General features: G+C 46.7%; 1 protein-coding gene across 1 annotated transcript; it reads left to right on the top strand.

Annotated features, from left to right (window-relative positions):
* The first annotated feature begins 563 nt into the window (after positions 1–563).
* RHOF (ras homolog family member F, filopodia associated) lies at positions 564–23,332 on the top strand. The gene is made up of 5 exons (XM_060249166.1): positions 564–719; positions 10,235–10,322; positions 19,273–19,382; positions 21,220–21,354; positions 22,809–23,332. The coding sequence occupies exons 1-5, from the start codon at positions 564–566 to the stop codon at positions 22,968–22,970; spliced, it is 651 nt and encodes a 216-aa protein (XP_060105149.1). The 3' UTR covers positions 22,971–23,332.
* Positions 23,333–23,993: the final 661 nt, after the last annotated feature.

Raw genomic sequence — 23,993 nt, 5'->3', positions numbered from 1 at the left:
GGAGCAGAGGTCCATCAGTGGCTATTAGCCACAGTGTGTGTGTGTATATATAAATTTTTTTGCCACTGTGTGACACAGAGTGTTGGACTGGATGGGCCGTTGGCCTGATCCAACATGGCTTCTCTTATGTTCTTAAGAGTACCCTCAACCAGGAAAACTTGGGTGACTCTGTCTTACAGGGCTGTTGTGAAACTGGGGGGGAAGACCCATATTATATCACGAGGTTCTTTTTTCTTTCTTTTTTCCCCAAAAAAGTAAAATTTAAGGCGTCATTTAGAGCTGATGATGCAATGCCCCCTGGCTGTGACAAGGCATTTGCTCAAAACATTTTCCATAGGCTTAAAAAAAAAAAAAAAAGGTGTGATGCAAAGAGCAAGAGAGAGGAAACCACGACGGAGGAGCCGCCTCGCCTTCAGAAAGGCTGTGCCGGCTGCACAGAAGGACAGGCGGGCTCCTTCCCGCCATCGCGCTTCTTCCCCTCAGCCTCTCGGGGCTTTTAACCGTTTTCCCGCGCTTTGTGGCTGAGGGGAGAGAGAGAGAGAGAGAGAAAAAGGGCTCTCTTCATGGCCGTTGCCAACGGGACAGCCCCGGGCTGCCAAGAAGAAGGTAGCCCTGCGGGGGGGAAGAAGAGGGAAGAGCTGAAGGTGGTGGTCGTGGGCGACGGGGGCTGCGGGAAGACGTCGCTGCTCCTGGTCTACGCGAAGGGCACTTTCCCGGAGGTGAGTGTGAGTGAGTAGGGGGCAAAGCAGGAGCATCCCTCTCCGTTGGCGCGCTCAGCCAATCAGAGCGCGCGCGCTCTTCCCCAAAGGGGTGCCTAGTTCGGTTTCAGCCCACGGTGGTCCCTCAGAACCTTCCAGAATGGCTCCCTTCCCACCACACCTTTCCCTCAGGCTTCCCCCTCAGAGCTTTCTGTCGCAATCCCACATAATTTCCCCCCCTCAGGTCAAGACAAGACAGTATTAATGGGTTGGGCCCAGGACCAGATCTACATGTTATTTGAGGGGGGGGGGCAAAATTAAAAAAATGACACCCCGAGGAGAGCTGGTTTGGTGTAGTGGTTAAGTGTGCGGACTCTTATCTGGGAGAACCGGGTTTGATTCCCCACTCCTCCACCTGCAGCTGCTGGAATGGCCTTAGATCAGTCATGGCTCTCTTATCTTGGAGAACTGGGTTTGATTCCCCACTCCTCCACTTGCAGCTGCTGGAATGGCCTTGGGTCAGCCATAGCTCTCTTATCTGGGAGAACCGGGTTTGATTCCCCACTCCTCCACTTGCACCTGCTGGAATGGCCCTGGGTCAGCCATAGCTCTGGCAGAGGTTGTCCTTGAAAGGGCATCTGCTGTGAGAGCCCTCTCCAGTTGTTGGGGAGGAAGGGAAAGGAGATTGTGAGCCGCTCTGAGACTCTTCGGAGTGGAGGGCGGGATATAAATCCAGTATCTTCATCTACCTCACAGGGTGTCTGCTGTGGGGGAGGAAGGGAAAGGAGATTGTGAGCCGCTCTGAGACTCTTCGGAGTGGAGGGCGGGATATAAATCCAATATCTTCATCTACCTCACAGGGTGCCTGTTGTGGGGGAGGAAGGTAAAGGAGATTGTGAGCCGCTCTGAGACTCTTCGGAGTGGAGGGCGGGATATAAATCCAATATCTTCTTCTTCTTCTTCTAACGGGCCATTCTATTTATGGTCCCATAGAAAACAATGGACTCCATACCCAATTTTGCACCCCCCACTCCGTTGGCGCCTGGGGCAAGCTGCCCCCCCCCCCCCCTTAGATCTGACCCTGGTTGGTCCAAGTGAGCCAGAGCCCCTTGGCGCAGAGTGTTAAAGACTGCGGTCCTAAGTTCTGCTCATGAACTGAGTTCGATCCCCGGTGGAAGTTGGGTTTTTCAGGTAGCCAGCTCGAGGTTGACTCAGCCTTCCACCCTTCCGAGGTTGGTAAAATGAGTCCCCAGCTTGCTGGGAAGGAAAGTGTAGATGACTGGGGAAGGCAATGGAAAACCACCGCCCTGTAAAAAGTCTGCGGTGAAAACGCTGTGAAAGCAACGTCACTCCAGAGTAGGAAATGACTGGTGCTTGAACAGAGGGGACCTTTCCTTTCCAAGTGGGCAGCCAGCCGTGTTGGTCTGAAGCAGTAGAACAAAGTGGGAGTCAAGTGTCGCCTTCAAGACCAACAAAGTTTTATTCAGAATGGAAGCTTCTGATGAAATGTGCTTAGAGCACACGAAAGCTTACATTCTGAATAAAACGTTGGTCTTAAAGGTGACACTTCACTCCTACTTTGTATTAATGGGTTCGTTTGGCCTGAAAAGCTGAGGCTGAGATCTGCGTTATGTAGGGTTACCATATTTCGAACGACAAAAAAAAAAAGAGGACATATTTCCTGACTGACTGCTTCAACCACTACAACAAATCTCATTCTAAATGCTCCTGCTATTTAAACTGCGGTCATTGCTGCTAACTAGGAATACCCCTACCCTTCTACCCCAAAAATCAGATTAAAAAAAAAAGCCTACAAGAGGATGGACACCAAAAAAAGACATTTATTTATTTGTTTTCTTTGGTTTGAATCCCGTTCTTCTGCAAGGCGGGCTCAGGAAGGCTAACAGGTCCAGACCTCTGCTAACCAATGTTCCCTCTAAGCCATAGAGTCTTGTGAGCTACTGGCATTAAACTTGTGAGCTGCTACATAAATTAGTTTGCTCTGGGGCCATTTTTCCTGAGCTAAGACAAAAATGTGTGAGCCGGAGGCCAAAAATCTGTGCGCTAGCTCACACTCAGCTTAAAGGGAATGCTACTGCTAATCCTATGTATTTTTTTAAACACCACCTTTTGTTCCAAAGAAGTCAGGGCAGTCTAGATGCAACTCCCATTTTCCGTTTCATCCTCACAGCAACCCTGTGAAGCAGAGTAGGCCAAGTAAGCGACCAAGAGTGTGGCGTAGCAGTTAGAAGCTCCAGGATAGACTCCAGGAAGCCTGAGTTCAAAGTTGCACTCTGACATGAAGCTTGCAGAGTGACCTTGGACCAATGAAACATATTCCGCCTATTTTACTGGGCTGTTGTGGGGATAAAAGGGGAACTATAGATGTTGCCATGAGCTTCCTGAAGGACTTGGGAGGAAAACGAACTAGATTGTGTATCTCCAAGTTTCATGGAGGGATGGGATTTGAACCCAGGTCTGCCTAGTTTGGCAAAGATGACTGTACAATGGGTTGCGATAAATAAATCTGAGAAGACAATACTGACTTTGATGGACCAAGGGTCTGGTTCAGTATAAGGCAGCTTCATATGTTCATATAAATCCAGCCTGTAGGAAATAGACCCCATCTTTAAAAAGTCCTTTGTCAACTGGTGGTAGCAGAAAGTGCCATCCAAGTCACAGCTGACTTCTGGCAATCCATAGGCTTTTCAAGACAAGAGACTTTCCGAGGTGGTTTGCCATTGTCTGGCTTTGCACGGCAACCCTCGACGTTCTTGGTGGTCTCACTTCCAAGGTATTAACTGGGGTTGACCCTATAATCATAGAATTCACAGGAACCTCCAGGGTCATCTAGTTCAACCTCCTGCACAATGCCGGAAATTCACAAATATCTCACCCCCAGTGACCCCTGTTCCATGCCCAGAAGATGGCAAAAAAACTCCAGGATCCCTGGCTAAACTGGCCTGTAGAAAAATTACTCCCTGACCCCAAAGTGGCGATCAGCATTTCCCTGGGCGTGTAAGAAACTGCCACAAGAACTAAGCACTGACGCAACCCTTCCTGCCCTCCATCTCATGATCTGCCTAAGTTCACAGAATTAACATTGCTGTCAGATGGCCATCTAGCTTTTGTTTATTACGCTCCAAAGAAGGGAAGCCCACCACCTTGTGAGGAAGCCTGTTCCACTGAGGAACCAGCCTGTCAGAAGTTCGTATGTTTCGCCAAAAACGTTTGATTTAATTTCAACACATCGATGAAGATATTGGATTTATATCCCGCCCTCCACTCCGAAGAGTCTCAGAGCGGCTCCCAATCGCCTTTCCCTTCCTCCCCCACAACAGACACCCTGTGAGGTAGATGAAGATATTGGATTTATATCCCGCCCTCCACTCCGAAGAGTCTCAGAGCGGCTCACAATCTCCTTTCCCTTCCTCCCCCATAACAGACACCCTGTGAGGTAGATGAAGATACTGGATTTATATCCCGCCCTCCACTCCGAAGAGTCTCAGAGCGGCTCACAATCTCCTTTACCTTCCTCCCCCACAACAGACACCCTGTGAGGTAGGTGGGGCTGGAGAGGGCTCTCACAGCAGCTGCCCTTTCAAGGACAACCTCTGCCAGAGCTATGGCTGACCCAAGGCCATTCTAGCAGGTGCAAGTGGAGGAGTGGGGAATCAAACCTGGTTCTCCCAGATAAGAGTCCGCACACTTAACCACTACACCAAACTGGATCAAACATTGGTTCTGGTCTGACCTTCCAGGGCAACACAAAACAACTCCACACCATCCTCTATATGACAGCCCTTCACATACTTGAAGATAGTGATCATGTCATCTCTCAGTTATCTCTTCAGGCTAAACATACCCTGCCCTTTTCAACCTTTCCTCATAGGACTTGGTCTCCAGACCCCTCATCATCTTCATCACCCTCCTCTGAATCCATTCCAGCTTATCTATATCCTTCTGAAATTGTTGCCCAAAACTGAACACAATACTCTAGGTGAGGTCTAACCAGAGCAAAGTAAAGCGATGCCATCATTTCGCATGATCTGGACACTATACTTCTGTTGATACATCCCAAAATCACACTTGCCTTTTTAGCTACTGCATCACACTGCTGACTCGTTAGAACAAAGTAGGAGTCAAGTGCACCTTTAAGACCAACAAAGTTTTATTCAGAACGTAAGCTTTCATGTGCTCCAAGCACACTTCATCAGACGAGGAATCAGGTACAATAAGCAGAGCTACATATAGCTGGAAGGCCTACCAGCTGTATGTAGCTCTGCTCATTGTACCTGATTCCTCATCTGGTGACGTGTGCTCGGAACACACGAAAGCTTACTTTCTGAATAAAACTTGGTTTTGTCTTAAAGAGGCACTTGACTCCTACTTTGTTCTGCTGCTTCAGACCAACACAGCTGCCCACTTGGATCTAACTGCTGACTCATGTTCAATGTATAGTCCACTAAGGACCCGCTTAGCTTCTGAGATGGTTAGACATAAGAACTCCATAAGAAACAGTGCCCAGTTCCACAGGCTATTTTCTCTCACAGCTGCTGCAATAGCACGGACATGTGGCTCTTGAAATAGATTACTGGGCTTTGTACACTCTCAGGCAACTGCATGGAACAAAGTTCCCCAGCCCTATAGAGCCAAACTGTGCCTAGTGCAACTATAACGTCAACAAGTGTTCAGCTCCCCCACCCGAAGCTCAATAGAACAGACTCTCCCATCCCATGAGCTCTGCAGTCTTGCAGGAGTACATGCTATGCCCCATTAACAGAGCCAGCCTGCAACCTCAGAGGCTCTTATAAAAGGTTGCCCTTTGAAGGCCGCCCTCCCCTCCACACACACATGGAACAGACCATTCCATCACAGCACCCACCATATACCCACACACAGACGCAAGAACACCTCAAATAGCAGCAGAGTTCAGCAGCAGCTTCACAGCAAGCCATTGCCACAATATCCACCCACGTAACCCATATAGGTCTGTTTGGCTTCAACTGCCTCTTTTTTCCCATAGGGAAAGCTATGTATGAGGATGAGGTGAGGGTAGCCCTACAAAGTAGGTCCCGTCCCAGAAGTCCAAGGTATCATCATGAGACAGACAGAGGTCAATAAATGACAATTCTTTCCCCACAACACACGGTTGTTTGAGCTGGGTTTGGAGGCTGATTAAGGCGGGCGGGGGAGCTTCAATCACAGAGCTGCAACAGACCTTAAGATCATCTAGTCCAATCCCCTGCATAATGCAGGAGATTCACAAGTACCTTCCCCTTTACACACACACCCAGGGACTCCTGCTCCAAGCCCATAAGATGACACACACACACAAAAACCCTCTCCAGAATCCCTGGCAAAATTGGCCTGGAGTAAAATTGCTGCCTGAACCCAAAGTGGCAAACAGCATTTCCCTGAGCCTGGGTTAGGGTTAGACAAGTGTTAGGGTTAGACGTAGACAAGTGTTCAGCTCCCCCACCCAAAGCTCAATAGAACAGACTCCCCCATCCCATGAGCTCTGTAGTCTTGCAGGAGTACATGCTATGCCCCATTAACAGAGCCAGCCTGCAACCTCAGAGGCCCTAATAAAAGGTTGCCCTTTGAAGGCCGCACTTCAGTGGTAAAGCTGTCTGTGTAAGAGCTACTGAGAGAACTTCCTGTCAAAGCCTGCCGTCACTGGGGCAAAAGGCTTTTTAGGCTGCTGTGCCTCAGGAAATCCTTCAGCTCGCGTCTAAACCACACAGTAGCAGGATGTGCAGATGACGGTCTTCCTGTAGAGGCTGTAGCTGTTAGCCAATTTGAGGGTTAGGGTTGCACACTGGTGTTAGAGGCATTTGTGGATGTCAAGACTCATTTCCAGCATGGTTACCAGCGCCCAAAGCCGCACCAGGTCACTTTGCAAACTCCCTAAATAGAGGATTTGCAACAAATATGGGACTGTGTGGATTGGGCGTAGAGGGGAAGAGGTAGTGGTACTGCCTGAATTCACTTCCAGTTTTTTCTAGAAAAAGCAGAAGAGTAGGTTTATATACCCCCTCCCTTTTCTCTACCTTAAGGAGTTTCAAAGAAACTCACAATTCCCTCCTCTTCCTGTATCCACAACAGGCACTTTATGAGGTAGGTGGGGCTGAGATAGTTCTGAGAGAATTGCTTTTATTCAAGGTGTAAGCTTACACCTTGAATAAGATTTTGTTTTTCTGCAAGGTGCCGCTGAACTCAAACCTTGTTCTGCTGCTCCAGACCAACGTGGGTACCTACCCACCTAAATCTGTCTTCTTTTTTTTGTAATATATTTATATATTTTATTTTAAAAACAAAATAGTGACATAGAAGGGGTACCGAAGGAAATAAAGGGGTTATATGAGGATTATGGGACAAATTATATTTATCAAAGATTATTAATACTTACAGGATATATCAAACAAAGGAATAAAAATATACTTCTCCCCGGCATCCCCTTCATTAGAATTTTTAAGATATTTTCTACAATAATTTCATAATGAATATATATTCTGTATTACATATTTAATCAATACTACATACTAGCTATTTTTAATAGACCAAAGTTTAAAGGAAAATTGATTATCTATCTCACGATAAAAATAAGAAATACTTTGTTCAAAATCCACTTCCTTATACATTTATATTTAAAACTTGTTCTTGTTTTTCTGTATTATCTCTGCATTTGTACGCCTTACAATGCATTTAAGGACCATTTTAAAACTGTTTCTCATTCTAAATTAATTTCTTTCATAAAAGACCATCTTTCCTCAAATTTTGTGATGGATCTGTTTCTTAAATAAGTTGCTAATTTTGCCCTTACTGCACAATCTGCAAATTTATTTTCCCATTCATCTAAGCTTGGACAGGCCTCTGATTCCCATTTTGTTGCATAAATAATTCTAGCCACTATCACCATATATTTAAATATCTCTTCTAAAACTTTTGGTAATTTGTTGGGCAATATTCCTAGTAACATTTTCTTAGCTTGCATGGGAAATTTGAATATATTCTGCATTTTCCCATGTATTTCCTTCCAATATCTTTTTGCTTTTTTACAAGTCCTCCACATGTGCTAAAAAGTTGCATCTGTTTCTTGACATTTCCAGCATTTTTTTCCATCGTAATTTTTGACTACTTTCTCAATATCCTTCGGAGTAATATACCATGAAAAACATTTTGTACCGATTTTCTCCAAGTGCCTGATTGGCTGTGACCTCAAGTTCATTTTCCCATAACGGTTCCCATTGATGCTTAGGTATCTGCTCTCTAAAATTCTGCATCCATTTAATCATATATTTTTCACTTGTCAATGTGCCCAATTTTTATCAGGCTAATTTTTATTTAAACAACAGTTCTGGAGGCAGATGTCACTTTTCCTGCAGCAAAAGATGGCTTACGTGACTGCAAATCCTAGACCTTGCAGAAATGGGATTTTCAGCAGTCACTGGGGGTGGCTTGAATTTGGGTGGTAGGGCAGCACAAAGGGCAAAGCATGAGTACGAGAGAACTATAGCCCCAACTCCAGAAACCAATATCCAGACTTCTGGCTGATACCTTTAGCAGCTACTGCCTTCATGCTTTCCCCCTTCAAAAACACAGTGGTTAAAAAGTTTACTCTGCCTTATAATTAATGTAAGAGTCAAGTTGCACCTTTAAGACCAACAAAGTTTTATTCAGAATGTAAGCTTTTACATTCTTACAGCATGTAAGCTTTTACATGAATGCACTCTTCATCAGACAAAAGTATGGAATGGCAAGCAGTCCTGGATACAGAGAAAGTGGACAGTGAGTTGGTATGCAGAGTCATGGAAATGTTTTTTGAGCAGATTAAAAGAGTCACAGGTTGGGGTCTGGTGTTTGTTAGTTTATGTTAACCGGGCTGAAACAACAACAATTAAGTTGGAATAGCAGATTGATGTCCATGTTTGGTGAGCCAGTTTGTTGTAGTGGTTAAGTGTGCGGACTCTTATTTGGGAGAGCCGGGTTTGATTCCCCACTCCTCCACTTGCACCTGCTGGAATGGCCTTGGGTCAGCCATAGCTTTCGTAGAAGTTGTCCTTGAAAGGGCAGCTGCTGTGAGAGCCCTCTCCAGCCCCACCCACCTCACAGGGTGTCTGTTGTGGGGGAGGAAGGTAAAGGAGATTGTGAGCTGCTCTGAGACTCTTCGGAGTGGAGGGCGGGATATAAATCCAATATCTTCATCTACCTCACAGGGTGTCTGTTGTGGGGGAGGAAGGTAAAGGAGATTGTGAGCCGCTCTGAGACTCTTCAGAGTGGAGGGCGGGATATAAATCCAATATCTTCATCTACCTCACAGGGTGTCTGTTGTGGGGGAGGAAGGTAAAGGAGATTGTGAGCCCCTCTGAGACTCTTCGGAGAGGAGGGCGGGATATAAATCCAATATCTTCATCTACCTCACAGGGTGTCTGTTGTGGGGGAGGAAGGTAAAGGAGATTGTGAGCTGCTCTGAGACTCTTCGGAGTGAAGGGTGGGATATAAATCCAATATCTTCTTCTTCTTCTTCATGTACTAAACCCACTAAGTATCCTGGGTGTGAAGTGCAATAAATGGGAGTCTATTGTAATGTTAGTTCTGGGTTAAAATGGCATAGGTTTCTCAGAGGTTTGATTTAAACATGTAACATGCATATAAACATAATTCTAGTTTGCAATCAGAAAAAAGAATACATTTAAATATAGTGGAAGATGTGTTAGTATATATACTGAGATAAACAGCCAGTATCCCTATTTGAGTATGTCAATACAAAAAAATATTATTCTGAGACACTATTTTAAAAGAGAAATACACTGGAGTACTGTGGATATATAGCTATACTTGGTGAAAGTGGGTTTAGTATACGTAATAAGATAAAAAACCAATATCCCTGTTCAGTCCTGGGGAGGTGTTTGTTCCAAGTTTCACCAGACCGCAGGTTGGGACTCCTTTAATCTGCTAAAAAGCATTTCCATGATTCTTCATACTGCCTACTTTTTCAATATTTTGGACTGCTCGCCATTCCATACTTTTGTCTGATGAAGTATGCTTCTAGCACACGAAAGCTTACATTCTGAATAAAACTTTGTTGGCCTTAAAGGTGCGACTGGACTCTTGCTTTGTTCTACTGCTTCAGACCAACCCGGCTGCCCACCTGGACTTATAATTAATGTGTATTGGATTCTGCAAAATGCACTTGATTTTGCAGTAGACAGCTAGAGTTCTAGGGCCAGTCTAGGTACAGAGATTTTCCATAGAGAGCAGAGAATCAGCAGTGACTGAGCCAGACAACTTTGCCAAAAGAAGGACAACCGTCGTCACAGAATCCTCATCTGTCAGCAACTTGAATAGTTGTTTTGTTGCTTCTCACCTGCAGACTTTGCTGCTAGAAAGCACAAAGCTCTCTTCATCAGATACCACAGTACACAGAAAGCTCAGCAGGTCCAAGCAGGCAGGAGGAGGAAAGACTGTCGACTAGGACCTTAGCAATATTGTCTAACAACATATTAACCAGTTTCATTTCTCTTCTTGGACAGGAATATGCTCCTTCGGTATTTGAAAAATATACCTGCAGTATCACCGTTGGCAAAAAAGAAGTCCTTCTACATTTGTATGACACTGCAGGTAAATCTTGCATTAAGAAACAACCCCTCCAACCCCTTATTTAGTCTATTAAAAACACACGGACATAAACCAGCAGTGTGTTAAGACTTCCTGCAATGGCTGGGAAGAGATTGCAAGATGAGTAGGTGTTATATGGCTTTGATTCAGGTTGCATAAGATTTTTTTAAAGAAGTTAAGTAACAGCAAATGACTTTTACACCATTTACAACATTTCCAGGGCTTTCCAGGTCGCATCAGAAGTTTGTCAGATCACTAACGGCAGAGAAACTTATGACACTTGCTACCCTGTCCTGCAATACTTATTTTTCATTCATTTATTACCCTGTGTTTCTCACAGAGCAGCTTAAAGGGGTCCCTTTCCTCCATCCTTTCAACTGTGACTGGGCCTCAGTTCACTGCAACAAGCTTCCATGGCAAAGTGAGGATTCAGTCCTGGGTCTCCCAAGAGCCTAGACTGAGACTTTAACCGCTTCACTACACTGGTTATGATGCAGCTATGGGAAAGTGCTGTGTGGATTCCACGTTCTCAGCTTGAATAGGGCAGGCCCAGAATGTTTTTTCTGCTGGAACCCACAGGAATGGAGCTTCACCTGGGCTGGCCGGACCCACCATGCGGCAGCCATGTGCTCCCAGACCAAGTGGTATGGCCTAATATGCAAATGAGCTCCTACTTGGCTTTTTCTATTAAAAAACGCACTGGGGACGGCCAACAGACATGACCAGTGCTGTAGAGCAGCGGTGTCAAACTCATTTGTTATGAGGGCTGGATCTGACATAAATGAGACCTTGTTGTGCTGGGCCATGTCGGGTTGGGCCAGGCCATCTGTGTGCCTATTTAAGACAGGTAGCAGAGAGATAAACTTTATAAAGGACACAGATAAAAACAATTAATGATTAAAAAAAAAACAACTTAAAACATGCTTAAAACAGCGGCCGGTTTTAAAGGTGCTTTCTTTGTATTTCTCCCATGGATCCAGGAAACTGGGCAAAGGAAGCTCTGGCTCTTTCCTTCCTTTCCCAGGGGACCAGGAGGGAGAGGAGCCTCAGCCAATAGAAGGAAGAGAGGCTTGGTTCAGTAGCTCTGCTGTGCGATTGAGAGAGCGTGAAAAAAACAAGCTCTGCCTCTCCCTCCTCAGGAGAAGAACCTCAGCCAATGGAGAAAATAGAGGTTTTGCTCTGTAGCGCCTGTGCGATTGAGAAAGCCTTGCAAAGCAAGCTGTGATGCAGAAGGAAACAAGAGAGAAGGAAGCAGATGGCAGTTGCTTGGGGGCCTGGTAGGAGCCCTCTGGGGGCCTGATTTGGCCCCTGGGCAGCATGTTTGACATCCCTGATGTAGAGTTTGTGTCCTAATAATGCCCACAATCTAGGGTTGCCAGGTTTGTTGGAAAATACCTAGAAACTTTGAGAGTGGATCAGGGAGAGGGCAGGGTTTGGGGGGGGCCTCATCGAGGTACAATGCCACAGAGTCCACCCTTCAAAGTAGCCATTTTCTTCAGGGAAACAGCTGTCTGCTAGCTGGAGACCAGTTGTAAAAGCAGGAGATCCCCAGGCCCCACCTGGAAGCTGGCAACCCTACCCCAATCCTCTGGTACAACCTGGGGCTTCTTCAAAAAAGAACCCATGTAGAAAGCATTCCCTGGAAGCAGAACGTTTAATTACTGCTTATGTAAGGACTGAGATTTATGACTCAGTTACACACATTCAAATGTGTGAAGAGGAAAAGCTGTCCCCTGTGCTTTTAGAGTTAGACGTCTGACCAGTAAAAAACCCCACAAACAATTAATTGATAATTTGACTCATGATCAAGTCTTTTTCAGGCATTCACAATATCAAGAACAAACGGGGGTGGGAGGCAGTGTTCCCTCTAAGTGAGCTAGCTCACAGATTTTTAGCCTCCAGCTCACACATTTTTGTCTTAGCTCAGGAAGGATGACTGCAGAGTACAATAATTTATGCAGTAGCTCACAACTTTACTGCCAGCAGCTCACCTCTTTAATACCAGTAGCTCACAAAGTAGAATTTTTGCTCACAAGACTCTGCAGCTTAGAGGGAACATTGGTGGGGGGAGAAGATGGTAATCAGTTTAACTGTCATAGTGAAACAATGACATTAAACTTTAAACATTGTAATCAGGGCTTTTTTTGTAGCAGGAACTCCTTTGCATATTAGGCCACACATCCCTGATGTAGCCAATCCTCCCGGAGCTTACAGTAGACCCTGTACAAAGAGCCCTGTAAGCTCTTGGAGGATTGGCTACATCAGGGGTGTGTGCCCTAATATGCAAAGGAGCCCCTGCTAGAATTCTATCCCTGGACCCTGTACTAAGAGCCCTGTAAGCTCTTGGAGGATTGGCTACAGCAGGGGGGCGTGGCCTAATATGCAAAGGAGCCCCTGCTAGAATTCTATCCCTGGACCCTGTACTAAGAGCCCTGTAAGCTCTTGGAGGATTGGCTACAGCAGGGGGGCGTGGCCTAATATGCAAAGGAGCCCCTGCTAGAATTCTATCCCTGGAACCTGTACAAAGAGCCCTGTAAGCTCTTGGAGGATTGGCTACATCAGGGGCGTGTGCCCTAATATGCAAAGGAGTTCCTGCTACAAAAAAAGCCCTGATTGTAACAATTTACTGTTACAAACTTCTAAAGTGCCTGTTGAAAGTTTCCATAAGGGTGACTGGGCCACTGAACGGTGCTTTTCCTGACTTTCAGCCTGTTAACTCCAGGGTCACCCTACAGGCTTGAAACATGTCACCCAGAAATAAAGCAAAGTGACTATAAAGCAATGGTTAGATTATTTAGGATGCCTACAGTTATAGTAAGCGATCATGAGGAGAAAACTCTGCTCTGCTGCCAGGTTTGCCCTCTGACTGCTGCAAGGGGCTGGAGGGGCAAGCAGCCCTCATTCTCATCCTTGCTAAACCAATGACAACAGTGTGAAATTTTTGTAAAAAAAAGTAAGCTGCTATCTCCACTGTGGCATGTTTACCCTCAAGAAATGTCTGACAGCCCCACTACAGGTGGTCTGCTAACAATATTCGACTGGTTCAGGTGGGTAGCTTAAGAAACTTTCATGCCAAGAAGCAATGGTACCTGATCATGTAGATCAGGGGCTTCAAACATGCAGCCCGGGGGGCTGAATGAGGCCCCTGGGGGGATCCTATCAGCCCCCTAAGCAACTGGCTGGCTCTCATCTGCTTCCTTCCTTCTCTCTCTCTCGTGCTCTGTTCTGCATCACAGCTTGCTTTGCCAGGCTTGCTCAATTGCACAGGAGCCACAGAGCAAAACCTCTATTTTCTCCATTGGCAGAGATTCCTCCCTTGGGGAGGAAGGCGGGGAGGCAGAGCTTGTTTTTCCAGGCTCTCTCAATCACACAGCAGAGCTACTGAGCCAAGCCTCTCTTCCTTCTATTGCCTGAGGCTCCTCCCCCTCATGGTCCCCTGGGGAAAGAAGGAAAGAGCCCGAGCTTTCTTTGCCCAGTCCCCTGGATCCCATGTGAGAAATACAAAGAAAGCACCTCTAAGACCAATGAGTGGTCTTGTTTTAAGCATGTTTTAAGGGTTGTTTTTTTTTAAAGAAAATATTTGTGTTTATCTGTGTCCTTTATACAGTTTCTATCTCTGCTACCTAAATAGGAACACACATGGCCCGGCCTGACATGGCCCAGCCCAACAGAGTCTCATTTATGTCAGATCCGTCCCTCATAACAAATGAGTTTGACACCCCTGTGGGTAGGGAAACCTTAGGCCCGCTCTTGTGATTTAGGCCAATCCCTCCTATAAGTGTAAAGTGAACATGACAGCAACCTGTTCCTTTTTCGTAACACACAAAATTCTGCTATTTTAGCCACCTTAGAGAAGTAGTATTTCAGAGTCATGTCATCGTAGATTATGCACATACGTAGTTTGACCTTCGAACATTGCAAAACACTTTCCCGCTGAATAAGCTAGTACCGCCTGGCGCATTGAACATGACAAAACTGAACTCCAGCAAAAAATGGGACATAGTTGGTGCTCATGCAGCACTGGAAGCATTTGTGAATCAAAGACACCCAGCTTGTACAAGCAGGGCCGGATTATAATAATATAATAATAATAATAAATTTTATTTATATCCCGCCCTCCCCGCCCAGGCAGGCTCAGGGCGGCTAACAACAGTTCAATAAAATTATACAATATAGAATATACAATATAAGGTGATTTAAAACAACATTGAAATTATACATTAATTTAAAACAACAATCTAAAACCAGTTCGAATGTCTGGGTCACTCCATAGTTTAAACGGCGGTGATCTTCCTGATGTTATTCTGTACACTTATATTATGGCAGGGGTCACTAGATAAATCATTGGTGGATTAAACAGCCATCCTATCAATGTCTACAAAAGCCTGCTTGAAAAGGATGGTCTTACAGGCCCTGCGGAATTGGTCCAAATTCCGCAGGGCCCGTACCTCCTCCGGAAGTTGATTCCAAAGGCACGGGGCTATAACAGAGAAGGCCCGTGCCCGTGTACTCTGTAATTTTGCCTCCTTTGGCCCAGGGATAGTCAGCGTGTTCTTCCCTGCTGACCTCAGTGCTCTTTGGGGCTCATATGGGGAGAGACGGTCCCTCAGGTAGGCAGGTCTTCGGCCATATAGGGCTTTAAAGGTAATAACCAGCACTTTGTATCGGACCCGGTATGTAACTGGCAGCCAGTGCAGTTCACGCAGCCCCGGCTGTATATGCTCCAATTTCGGGAGTCCTAATAACAGCCTGGCCGCTGCGTTCTGCACTAGCTGCAGCTTCCGGGTTCGACACAAAGGCAGCCCCATGTAGAGGGCATTGCAGTAGTCTAGTCTTGAGGTGACCGTCGCGTGGATCACTGTTGCCAGGTCCCGGCGCTCCAGGAAAGGAGCCAGCTGCCTTGCCCGCTTCAGGTGGAAAAATGCCGACTTGGCAGTGGCCACTACCTGGGCCTCCATTGATAGTGAAGGCTCCAGTAGGACTCCCAGGCTCTTGACCCGGCCCGCCGCTTTCAGCGGCGCACCGTCAAAAACCGGGAGAGGTATTTCCCCTCCCAGAGCGCCGCGCCCCACGCAAAGGACCTCTGTCTTCGTCGGGTTCAGCTTCAACCCACTCAGCCTAAGCCAAGTTGCCACGGCCTGCAGTGCCTGGTCTAAATTCACTGGGACGCAGTCAGGCCGGCCATCCGGATTAAACCCTGTGGAGGCCCCTAGGCAGTCAAAATAAATACAATCTTGGGGCCCCCTCGCAAATTATCTCAGAGTTGGAGCGCCTGCCCCATAGCCTGCAGGCACCTTCTGGAAAGCCCCTTTGACAAAGTTGTGAGGGAGAGGCAGAGAGAAGCCAATTTGCAATGATGCCAGCAGCAGCAGCACTCAAGCAAGTTGGGCATAGGGTTGCCAATCCCCAGGTGGGGGCAGGGGATCCTCCGGTTTGGAGGCCCTCCCCCCGCTTCAGGGTGGTCAGAAAGCGGGGGGAGGGGAGGGAAATGTCTGCTGGGAACTCTATTATTCCCTATGGAGATTTATTCCCATAGAAAATAATGGAGAATTGATCTGCAGGTATCTGGGGGGATGCTGTTTTTTGAGGTAGAGGCACCAAATTTTTAGTACAGCATCTCGTGCCTCTCCTCAAAATATCCCCCAAGTTTCAAAACGATTGGACCAGGGGGTCCAATTCTATGAGCCCCAAAAGAAGGTGCCCCTATCCTTCATTATTTCCTATGGAAGGAAGGCATTGAAAAGGTGTGCCGTCCCTTTAAATGTGATGGCCAGAACTCCCTTTGGAATTAAATTATGCTTGTCACAGCCTTGATCTTGGCTCCACCCCCAAAGTCTCCTGGCTCCACCCCCAAAGTCCCCAGATATTTCTTAAATTGGATTTGGCAACCCTAGTCAGGCAAAGAGTGGCTCAGCTGTTGCCTGTGCTTGCAGGCTGGGAGGGCTGCAAGCAGGGGAAAATCTAGGGGGGAAAGCCAGCCCGGGGCCCCTAAAAGCATGGGGGCCCATAGGCCAGTGCCTACTTTGCCTAATTGTTAATCCAGCCCTGTGTACAAGTCACATTACTAGCATATAGCTCCTTGCTTTGCATGGCTCATGGAGCTTTAAATATCAAGCAAAGCCAGGGTCATAAACAGGGAGTATTTTCCTTTCTGCCTTCAAGTCACAACTGACATGGCAATCCCATAGGGATTTCAAAGGAAGAAGACCACAACGACGACTTCAGATTCTCCGCCCTTCTCTCTGAATCAGAGTCTCAGAGCAGCTTGCAATCTTCTTTATCTTCTCCCCCACCCCACAAGAGACGCCTTGTGAGGTGGGTGGGGCTGAGAGGGCTCTCCCAGGAAGTGCCCTTTCAAGGACAACTCCTGCGAGACCTATGGCCAACCCAAGGCCATTCCAGCAGCAGCAAGTGGAAGAGTGGGGAATCAAACCCAGTTCTCCCAGATAAGAGAGCTACGGCTGACCCAAGGCCATTCCAGCAGGTGCAAGTGGAGGAGTGGGGAATCAAACCCTGTTCTCCCAGATAAGAGAGCTCCGGCTGACCCAAGGCCATACCAGCAGCTGCAAGTGGATGAGTGGGGAATCAAACCCAGTTCTCCCAGATAAGAGAGCTCTGGCTGACCCAAGGCCATTCCAGCAGGTGCAAGTGGAAGAGGGGGGAATCAAACCCAGTTCTCCCAGATAAGAGAGCTCTGGCTGACCCAAGGCCATTCCAGCAGGTGCAAGTGGAGGAGGGGGGAATCAAACCCTGTTCTCCCAGATAAGAGAGCTCCGGCTGACCCAAGGCCATACCAGCAGCTGCAAGTGGATGAGTGGGGAATCAAACCCAGTTCTCCCAGATAAGAGAGCTGTGGCTGACCCAAGGCCATCCCAGCAGCTGCAAGTGGAGGAGTGGGGAATCAAACCCGGTTCTCCCAGATAAGAGAGCTATGGCTGACCCAAGACCATTCCAGCAGCTGCAAGTGGAGGAGTGGGGAATCAAACCCGGTTCTCCCAGATAAGAGAGCTATGGCTGACCCAAGGCCATTCCAGCAGCTGCAAGTGGAGGAGTGGGGAATCAAACCCGGTTCTCCCAGATAAGAGAGCTGTGGCTGACCCAAGGCCATTCCAGCAGCTGCAAGTGGAGGAGCAGGGAATCAAACTCGGTTCTTCCAGATAAGAGCCCGCACAATTCACCACTACACCAAACTGGCTCTCCAATTTGAGGAAGAGACATTCAGAGGTGGTTTGCCTCTGCCTGCCTTGGTGTAGCAACCCTGGGCTTCCTTGGTGGTCTCCCACCAAAGTACTAACCAGTACTGTCCCTGCTTGGCTTCCAAGATCTGATGCGATCAGGCTAGTTTAGGCCATCCAGGTCAGGGCAGGGACTACAACTGGCCCTTAACAGGTGTTTGTGGAAAGAAGACCCCAATTGCTTGTTTTGTTGATGTTAGGCTGTCTCTTGGTACACAGACTCAGAGGCTTTTAGGGGTCTCAGGTAGCCTTGTAAGCGGCTGTCCACCTGTAGTGGTTAAGAATTGCCACCAGGCAGGTGATGCTTCCCCCCAAATTAATGATTTCCTAATGGCCATAGGGGGCATTAGGACAGCTTGGCCTATATTGTGTTCCAGATAGGTACCCAGCAAAAAAGGCACACACTGTAACTTCTCAGAAACAGAAAACTTCATTGCAGGACAATTGACATACCTGGCAAAGCTTCTTTTGCTACTTCGATTAAGTGTTGCTCATGCGTTTCCTTTTCTGGAACCCTCCCTGTCCCCTCTCCAGAAATAGACAAGGCAGGCTTCGTGATGAAACACAGACCTTGTGATTTCTCAGATTATTTGATGCTGGCAATGGTTGGCCAACAGAAGCTTCCTTCTGTGTATGACATCACAGTGACGTGGCATGCTGGAAGTATTAGAATCCCTGCACAGAGCAGGCGTCTCATTTTCTCCAGGAACACTGAGTTCTTCTGAAAACATTTTTAATCAAGACAGGGATTCCTTTTTTAAACCTTGGTTTTGTGGACACTATATCTCCAGCGTGATACAGTGATTATGAGTGTTGGCCTAGGATCTAGGAGACCTGGGTTCAAACCTCCACTGTGCCATGGAAACTTGCTGAATGGCCTTGGGTCAGCAACATTCACTTCCCTCACAGGGTTGTTGTGAGGATAAAATGGAAGAGGGAAGAATGATGTAAGTCATGTTAGATCTCCATTGGGAAAAAGGAGGGTATAACCATCTAAATAAACAAATACAAATATCTACTTTAAACCAGTTTACTAGTCATGTTTTCCCTTTAGGTACCCTGGAGGGATAACTCTCCACTGTCAGTTTGGTGTAGTGGTTAAATGTGTGGACTCTTTATCTGGGATAACTGGGTTTGATTCCCCACTCTTCCACTTGCAGCTGCTGGAATGGCCTTGGGCTAGCCATAGCTCTTGCAAAGCTGTCCTTGAAAGGGCAGCTGATGTAAGAGCTCTCTCAGCTTCACCTACCTCACAGGGTGTCTGTTGTGGGGAAGGAAGGTAAAGGAGAGAGTGAGCGAATCGGAGTGACGGGCGGGATATAAATCCAATATCATCGTCATCGTCTTTCTTCCAGGTAGTTCAGGGCAGCATGCTCTAAATGGCCGTGGTCACTAAGGGACTTTTATGGCAGATGAGCTGGTACTCTGAAGTGCTGGTTCAGCGGTCCAGCCACTACTCCAGAGTGACTGGCTCTCCTTGGGCTCTTCAGACACTACTCATCCCTTGCACCTACCGCTCCCAACTGGTACTCGAGGGGAAGTAATGACATTTGAACTGGCTTAAGCTTGTAGGTAGTACATGCTAGGGTTCAGATATAGGGAGCATGAGTGCCATTTCTCCTTCCTGACTTTGGAGGACCTCTCGCTATTGCCCAAAGCCAGTAAACAGAAACTCTGTTCAAATAAAAAGCTCTTCCCTTTCTCTTCTTTGTTTCCAGGGCAGGAGGATTACGATCGGCTACGACCACTTTCCTACCAGAGCACCAATGTGGTCTTAGTCTGCTACGATGTCATGAATCCTACTAGTTTTGATAATGTATTAATTAAGGTAAGAGACTTTTCACAGAGGGCTGCGCCTTGGAAACATATACATTAAGAGCAGGCCTGAACCTTTCTGAGAGTTCCTCTTCTTCCTTCCGAGAGTTCCACCTCCTTGTCCATTGAATAGTAGGTGAAGCTGCCTAACAATCCCTGGATGAGCTCCACCACCTGTTTTTCTACAAAACGACCCCTGATTAAGAGGGTTCAGAAGGAAGTCATTTTAATTCTGTTTCTCCAAGCTATGGGAAACTTCCAGAAGGGCTCTGCAGACATCAGTTTCCTTTTGACTGTGGAAAGACTAGTTATTTATAGCAGGGGTGGCCAACAGTAGCTCTCCAGATGTTTTTTTTGCCTACAACTCCCATCAGCCCCAGCCATTGGCCATGCTGGCTGGGGCTGATGGGAGTTGTAGGCAAAAAAAAATCTGGAGTGCTACTGTTGGCCACCCCTGAGGGCCTTTATAAACATCTGCACCCTGACCTAGCTAGCCCAATCTTGTCAGATCACTGAAACTAAGCAAGGTCAGCCCCTGCTTAGTATTCAGATGGTTGACCCATCAAGGAAATCTAGGACTCCTACACAGTGGCAGGCAGTGGCAAACCACTCCTGCTCCTCTCTTGCCTTGAAACCTCTATAGCAGGGGTGGGGAACCTCCGTCCCGAGGACCGTATACGGCCCTCAAGGTCACTTGGTGTGGCCCTAGGGGATTGCTGGACAGATACATAGATTGCCATGTGACAGCCTTCCTGGGGCCTGGCTGGCCAGTGAGGATCGTGGGGCCCAGCCGCACCGTGCAGCAGCCTCCCCAGGGCCAGGCAGGGATCACAGGGCCCAGATGTACTGTGTGGCAGCTTCCTTGGGGCCTGGCTGGCTAGCCAGAATTGATGCAGGGCCTGGAAAAGTTACTGAGTCCTGCTGGGCTTTTTCTACAAAAAAGCCCTGGACCTAGGCATTTGCCTAGGGCGGTGGGCCGGGTGTGTGTGTGCTAGATTAGGCTCTCCCCACATGACTTCAAATAGAAAAACAATTATTTGCATTAATTTTGCTGGCCTGACTCATTCTCCCTCAGCGGAGCACCGTTTTTTAAGTTGATAATTTTTTATGGCCCGCGAATGATGTTATAAACATCCATATGGCCCTTGATAGAAAAAAGGTTCCTCACCCCTGCTCTACAGGGTCACCGTAAGTCAGCTGTGACAAGGCAAAAGCAGTCTGGACAGTGACAGTCAGTTTGAGATCATGAAGGATAACTCTAGTCTTTATTCAACCAATCATCTTCCCATACTCCAGAAACCCTGGCTGTTTCGCTCAGTAATAAAGATCCTAAGATCACTCTAGCAAAATTTGTCTCAGTCCTTTTAGGCTTTGCATCAAAAAATTAAGTAATAAGTGTCTTTTGCTGCTCAAAGATTTGTGAATCAATGAGCTTCTAAAGGTACAAAAGGAAAGGAAAGTCAGTAATAATGCCACCAAACAGGGCTTCAGAATAAAAACCCGCAGCCTTAAAGACCAACATAGAAGGCTGCTTTTTCCTGGCTTGGTTTCCAGCAATTAGCTGGGGAGAAAGTCGCTAATACGCTCAACAAGGTTCAGATATGCAAACTGCATAAGCCTTACCCCCAGCATCTCTGTTTTATTCCGGACTTAAGCTATGATGGGTAAAGCACTCTATGTACAGGAATGTTTAAAATCTGATCTCCACCATCTAGCTTTACAAAAACGTTCATTATCTCCTTGATCATTTGCATTCATCCCCCTTCCCTGAAACCCTGCTTGCTTCAAAAGGGATGTCAGTATGTTATTCGCTTCTAGTTACAGTTAACACTTCCGTTTCTCTCTGCCAGTGGTCTCACGAGGTCAGCCACTTCTGCCAAGGAATCCCCATAGTTCTTGTGGGCTGCAAAACAGATCTCCGAATGGACAAGGAACACCTACGGAAACTCCGCTCGGCTCAGCAGGAGCCAGTCACTTACAACCAGGTAAGCAGAATGGAAAACTTGATCAGTATACAAGAACCTTTCTGTACGTCCAGGCCCCTCCTTAAGCCTCATCCTCTCCCAGATTCACCCCCAAAATCTCCAGGTATTTCCCAACATCTCTACCTGTTTTAGTCCATAAAGGCAAAGATGACCGCAGCAGGTGGGGAGGATTATTTGACACTTAGGTAGGGCAACTCTACTAGGGGCTGTGCAGGACTCAGGCCAGATGCATCTTGGGTAATCTTATGTAAGCTTCGGCTTCCGGGTTTCTACCGCTTTTGTGATGCTGACTAAACTAGGAACTAAGCAGTGAGTCAAGTGCACTTTTAAGACCAACAAAGTTTTATTCAGAACATAAGTTTTTGTGTGCTCCAAGCACACGAAAGCTTACATCCTGAATAAAACTTCGTTGGTCTTAAAGGTGCACTTGACTCACTGCTTTGTTCTGCTGCTTCAGACTGACATGGCTGCCCACTTGGATCTAAAGTAAGAACTGTTGGACCTGTGTGGACCAGCAAAGCCTCTTCCACACACTTTCTTAATGAATAGATGAGGCTGCATTATACCCAACCAGATTGTCGATTATCTGGACTTCAGTTATCCGTTTTGACTGACAAAGCTTTCCCAAATCTCAGGAAAAGCCCCCCACCCCACCAGGAAACTCTGCTGGTCAAACCTGGCATGCCAAGTCCCTTCTCAGCCTTATACAAGAGTGCTGAGTCATTCTTCTCTAGAAACTGTGTTCTGCAACAGTTTTTATACTTCCTATGTAGACCTGATGGTGACAGCAGCAGAGTGTCAGATCAAGAGGAGCCTAAGACAGGAGGGTCAAGGTTCCCGTCGGGCCAGAAATCCTTTTATTATCGATGCTAGCAGTGGGCTTTGGAAACGAAAGTCTAAATATTTTGATTACAACTCTGCTAGCCATTGCTAGGATTGTAATTGTTTCTAAATGGGGAGATAAAAGCGCACCTTCTTTATCATCCTGGCAAAATAAGGTGTGGGAATGTTTTGTTCATTGCAAAATCACTAGTTGTCATCTCATGCCTAACTTACAAAATTATCAAGAAAAATTTACAGCAGTATGGTTTCCATTAATATCATATTTGACTCAGCAAAATGTGGTTCCTAATAAGGCTTATTATCAGGACTTGCCGTTTTTCTAATACATGTCATTCCTTATTTGTATTTTCTCTGTCACAAATGTGCATTTGTCTTTAGTATTGTCATATTGGTTTGGTGTATCGTTAAAAATAACGATTTTTTTTTTTAAAAGAGAAGCCTAAGAAATCCAAGCATACACACTTGTAAAGTTGCTTAAAGAACTAGATACACAAAGCACCAAGTGCACCTTTATGTACCCCAAGTCCCTTAATGCCCCTTGTTTTGACTTCATTGCCTGCCTTGGGCCTGACCCCTTTCTCTTAAAGCTTTTGTTGACCTCACTCCTCCAGGGTGAAGAAGCTCGTCGCCAGATGAACGCAGACGCTTACCTGGAGTGTTCCGCCAAGTATCGTGAAAACATCGAGGACATTTTTAAGGAAGCGGCAAGCATTGCACTGAATGCTATGAAAAAAAAGCGGCAGAAGAAATTGAGGCCGTGTTCCCTATTGTGATGACCATCTACACAACGAAGAGGACTAAGAAAGCATTTCCAGCTTTCCTTCAGCAATTGGCAAGGAGGCTTTTTTTTACGTTTTCTAAAACGACTGCTCTTCTCCTTCCCTTGGAATTTTACCTGGAAAACTGACTTGTTCTCATACGGCAGTTTCTGCTTCTCCTCCCTTCTCTGAAGACTGAATGTAAGCTGCGAGGACAGCCAGTCCATTTCCAGAGGCCAGTAGTGATTTGCCAGGCTTTCCTTTACACTTCTGGGAGGGGTAGGGACTTACTAGCACAGCAATTAAGGTAAGGTCTGCCGGACCAGAGCTTTGCCATGATTTGTTTTGATATTAAAAAAAAAACCTCTCTTAAAAAATGAGAAATACCTGTAGTTTTTGAAGAATCAAAATGTCCTCACAAGAAACAGTTTGTGCTCCATTAAGATCTGTGGCAACAGTGCTGTTGGCATTGGCATGCATCTTACAATGTTAGGAAAGCGTTAAGCCTTCCTCCAAATTCAGTAGCTCTTCCTCTATGTTTTGGAGAGCAGAAAGAGAAAATATATGAACATATGAAGCTGCCTTCTACTGAATCAGACCTTCGGTCCATCAAAGTCAGTACTGACTACTCAGACTGGCAGCAGCTCTCCAGGGTCTCAAGCTGAGGTTTTTCACGCCTACTTGCCTTGACCCTTTTTAGTTGGAGATGCCGGGGATGGAACCTGGGACCTTCTGCTCACCAAGCAGATGCTCTACCACTGAGCCACCATCCCTCCCCAAGTCAGTATTGTCTACTCAGACTGGAAGCGGCTCTCCAGGGTCTCAAGCTGAGGTTTTTCACACCTACTCGTCTGGACCCTTTTTGGTTGGAGATGCCGGGGATTGAACCTGGGACCTTCTGCTCACCAGCAGATGCTCTACCACTGAGCCACCGTCCCTCCCTGATGCCACTGTCTTGTTTAAACAGATTGCTGCCATTCATGTACTGAAGTATGAAGCTGCCTTTTATAGAACTAGCAGCCCATTTGATCCAGTCTT

Source organism: Heteronotia binoei, chromosome 11, assembly GCF_032191835.1.
Source record: "Heteronotia binoei isolate CCM8104 ecotype False Entrance Well chromosome 11, APGP_CSIRO_Hbin_v1, whole genome shotgun sequence".
NCBI lineage: Eukaryota > Metazoa > Chordata > Lepidosauria > Squamata > Gekkonidae > Heteronotia > Heteronotia binoei.
This window is presented reverse-complemented; position numbering and strand designations above follow the sequence as displayed.

Excerpts from the sequence above, each read along its gene's own strand:
- RHOF (XM_060249166.1), top strand. The coding sequence starts at position 564 with ATGGCCGTTGCCAACGGGACAGCCCCGGGCTGCCAAGAAGAAGGTAGC. Across the intron at positions 10,323-19,272 it reads ACATTTGTATGACACTGCAG|GGCAGGAGGATTACGATCGG; the intron begins GTAAATCTTGCA and ends CTTTGTTTCCAG. Across the intron at positions 21,355-22,808 it reads AGCCAGTCACTTACAACCAG|GGTGAAGAAGCTCGTCGCCA; the intron begins GTAAGCAGAATG and ends TCACTCCTCCAG.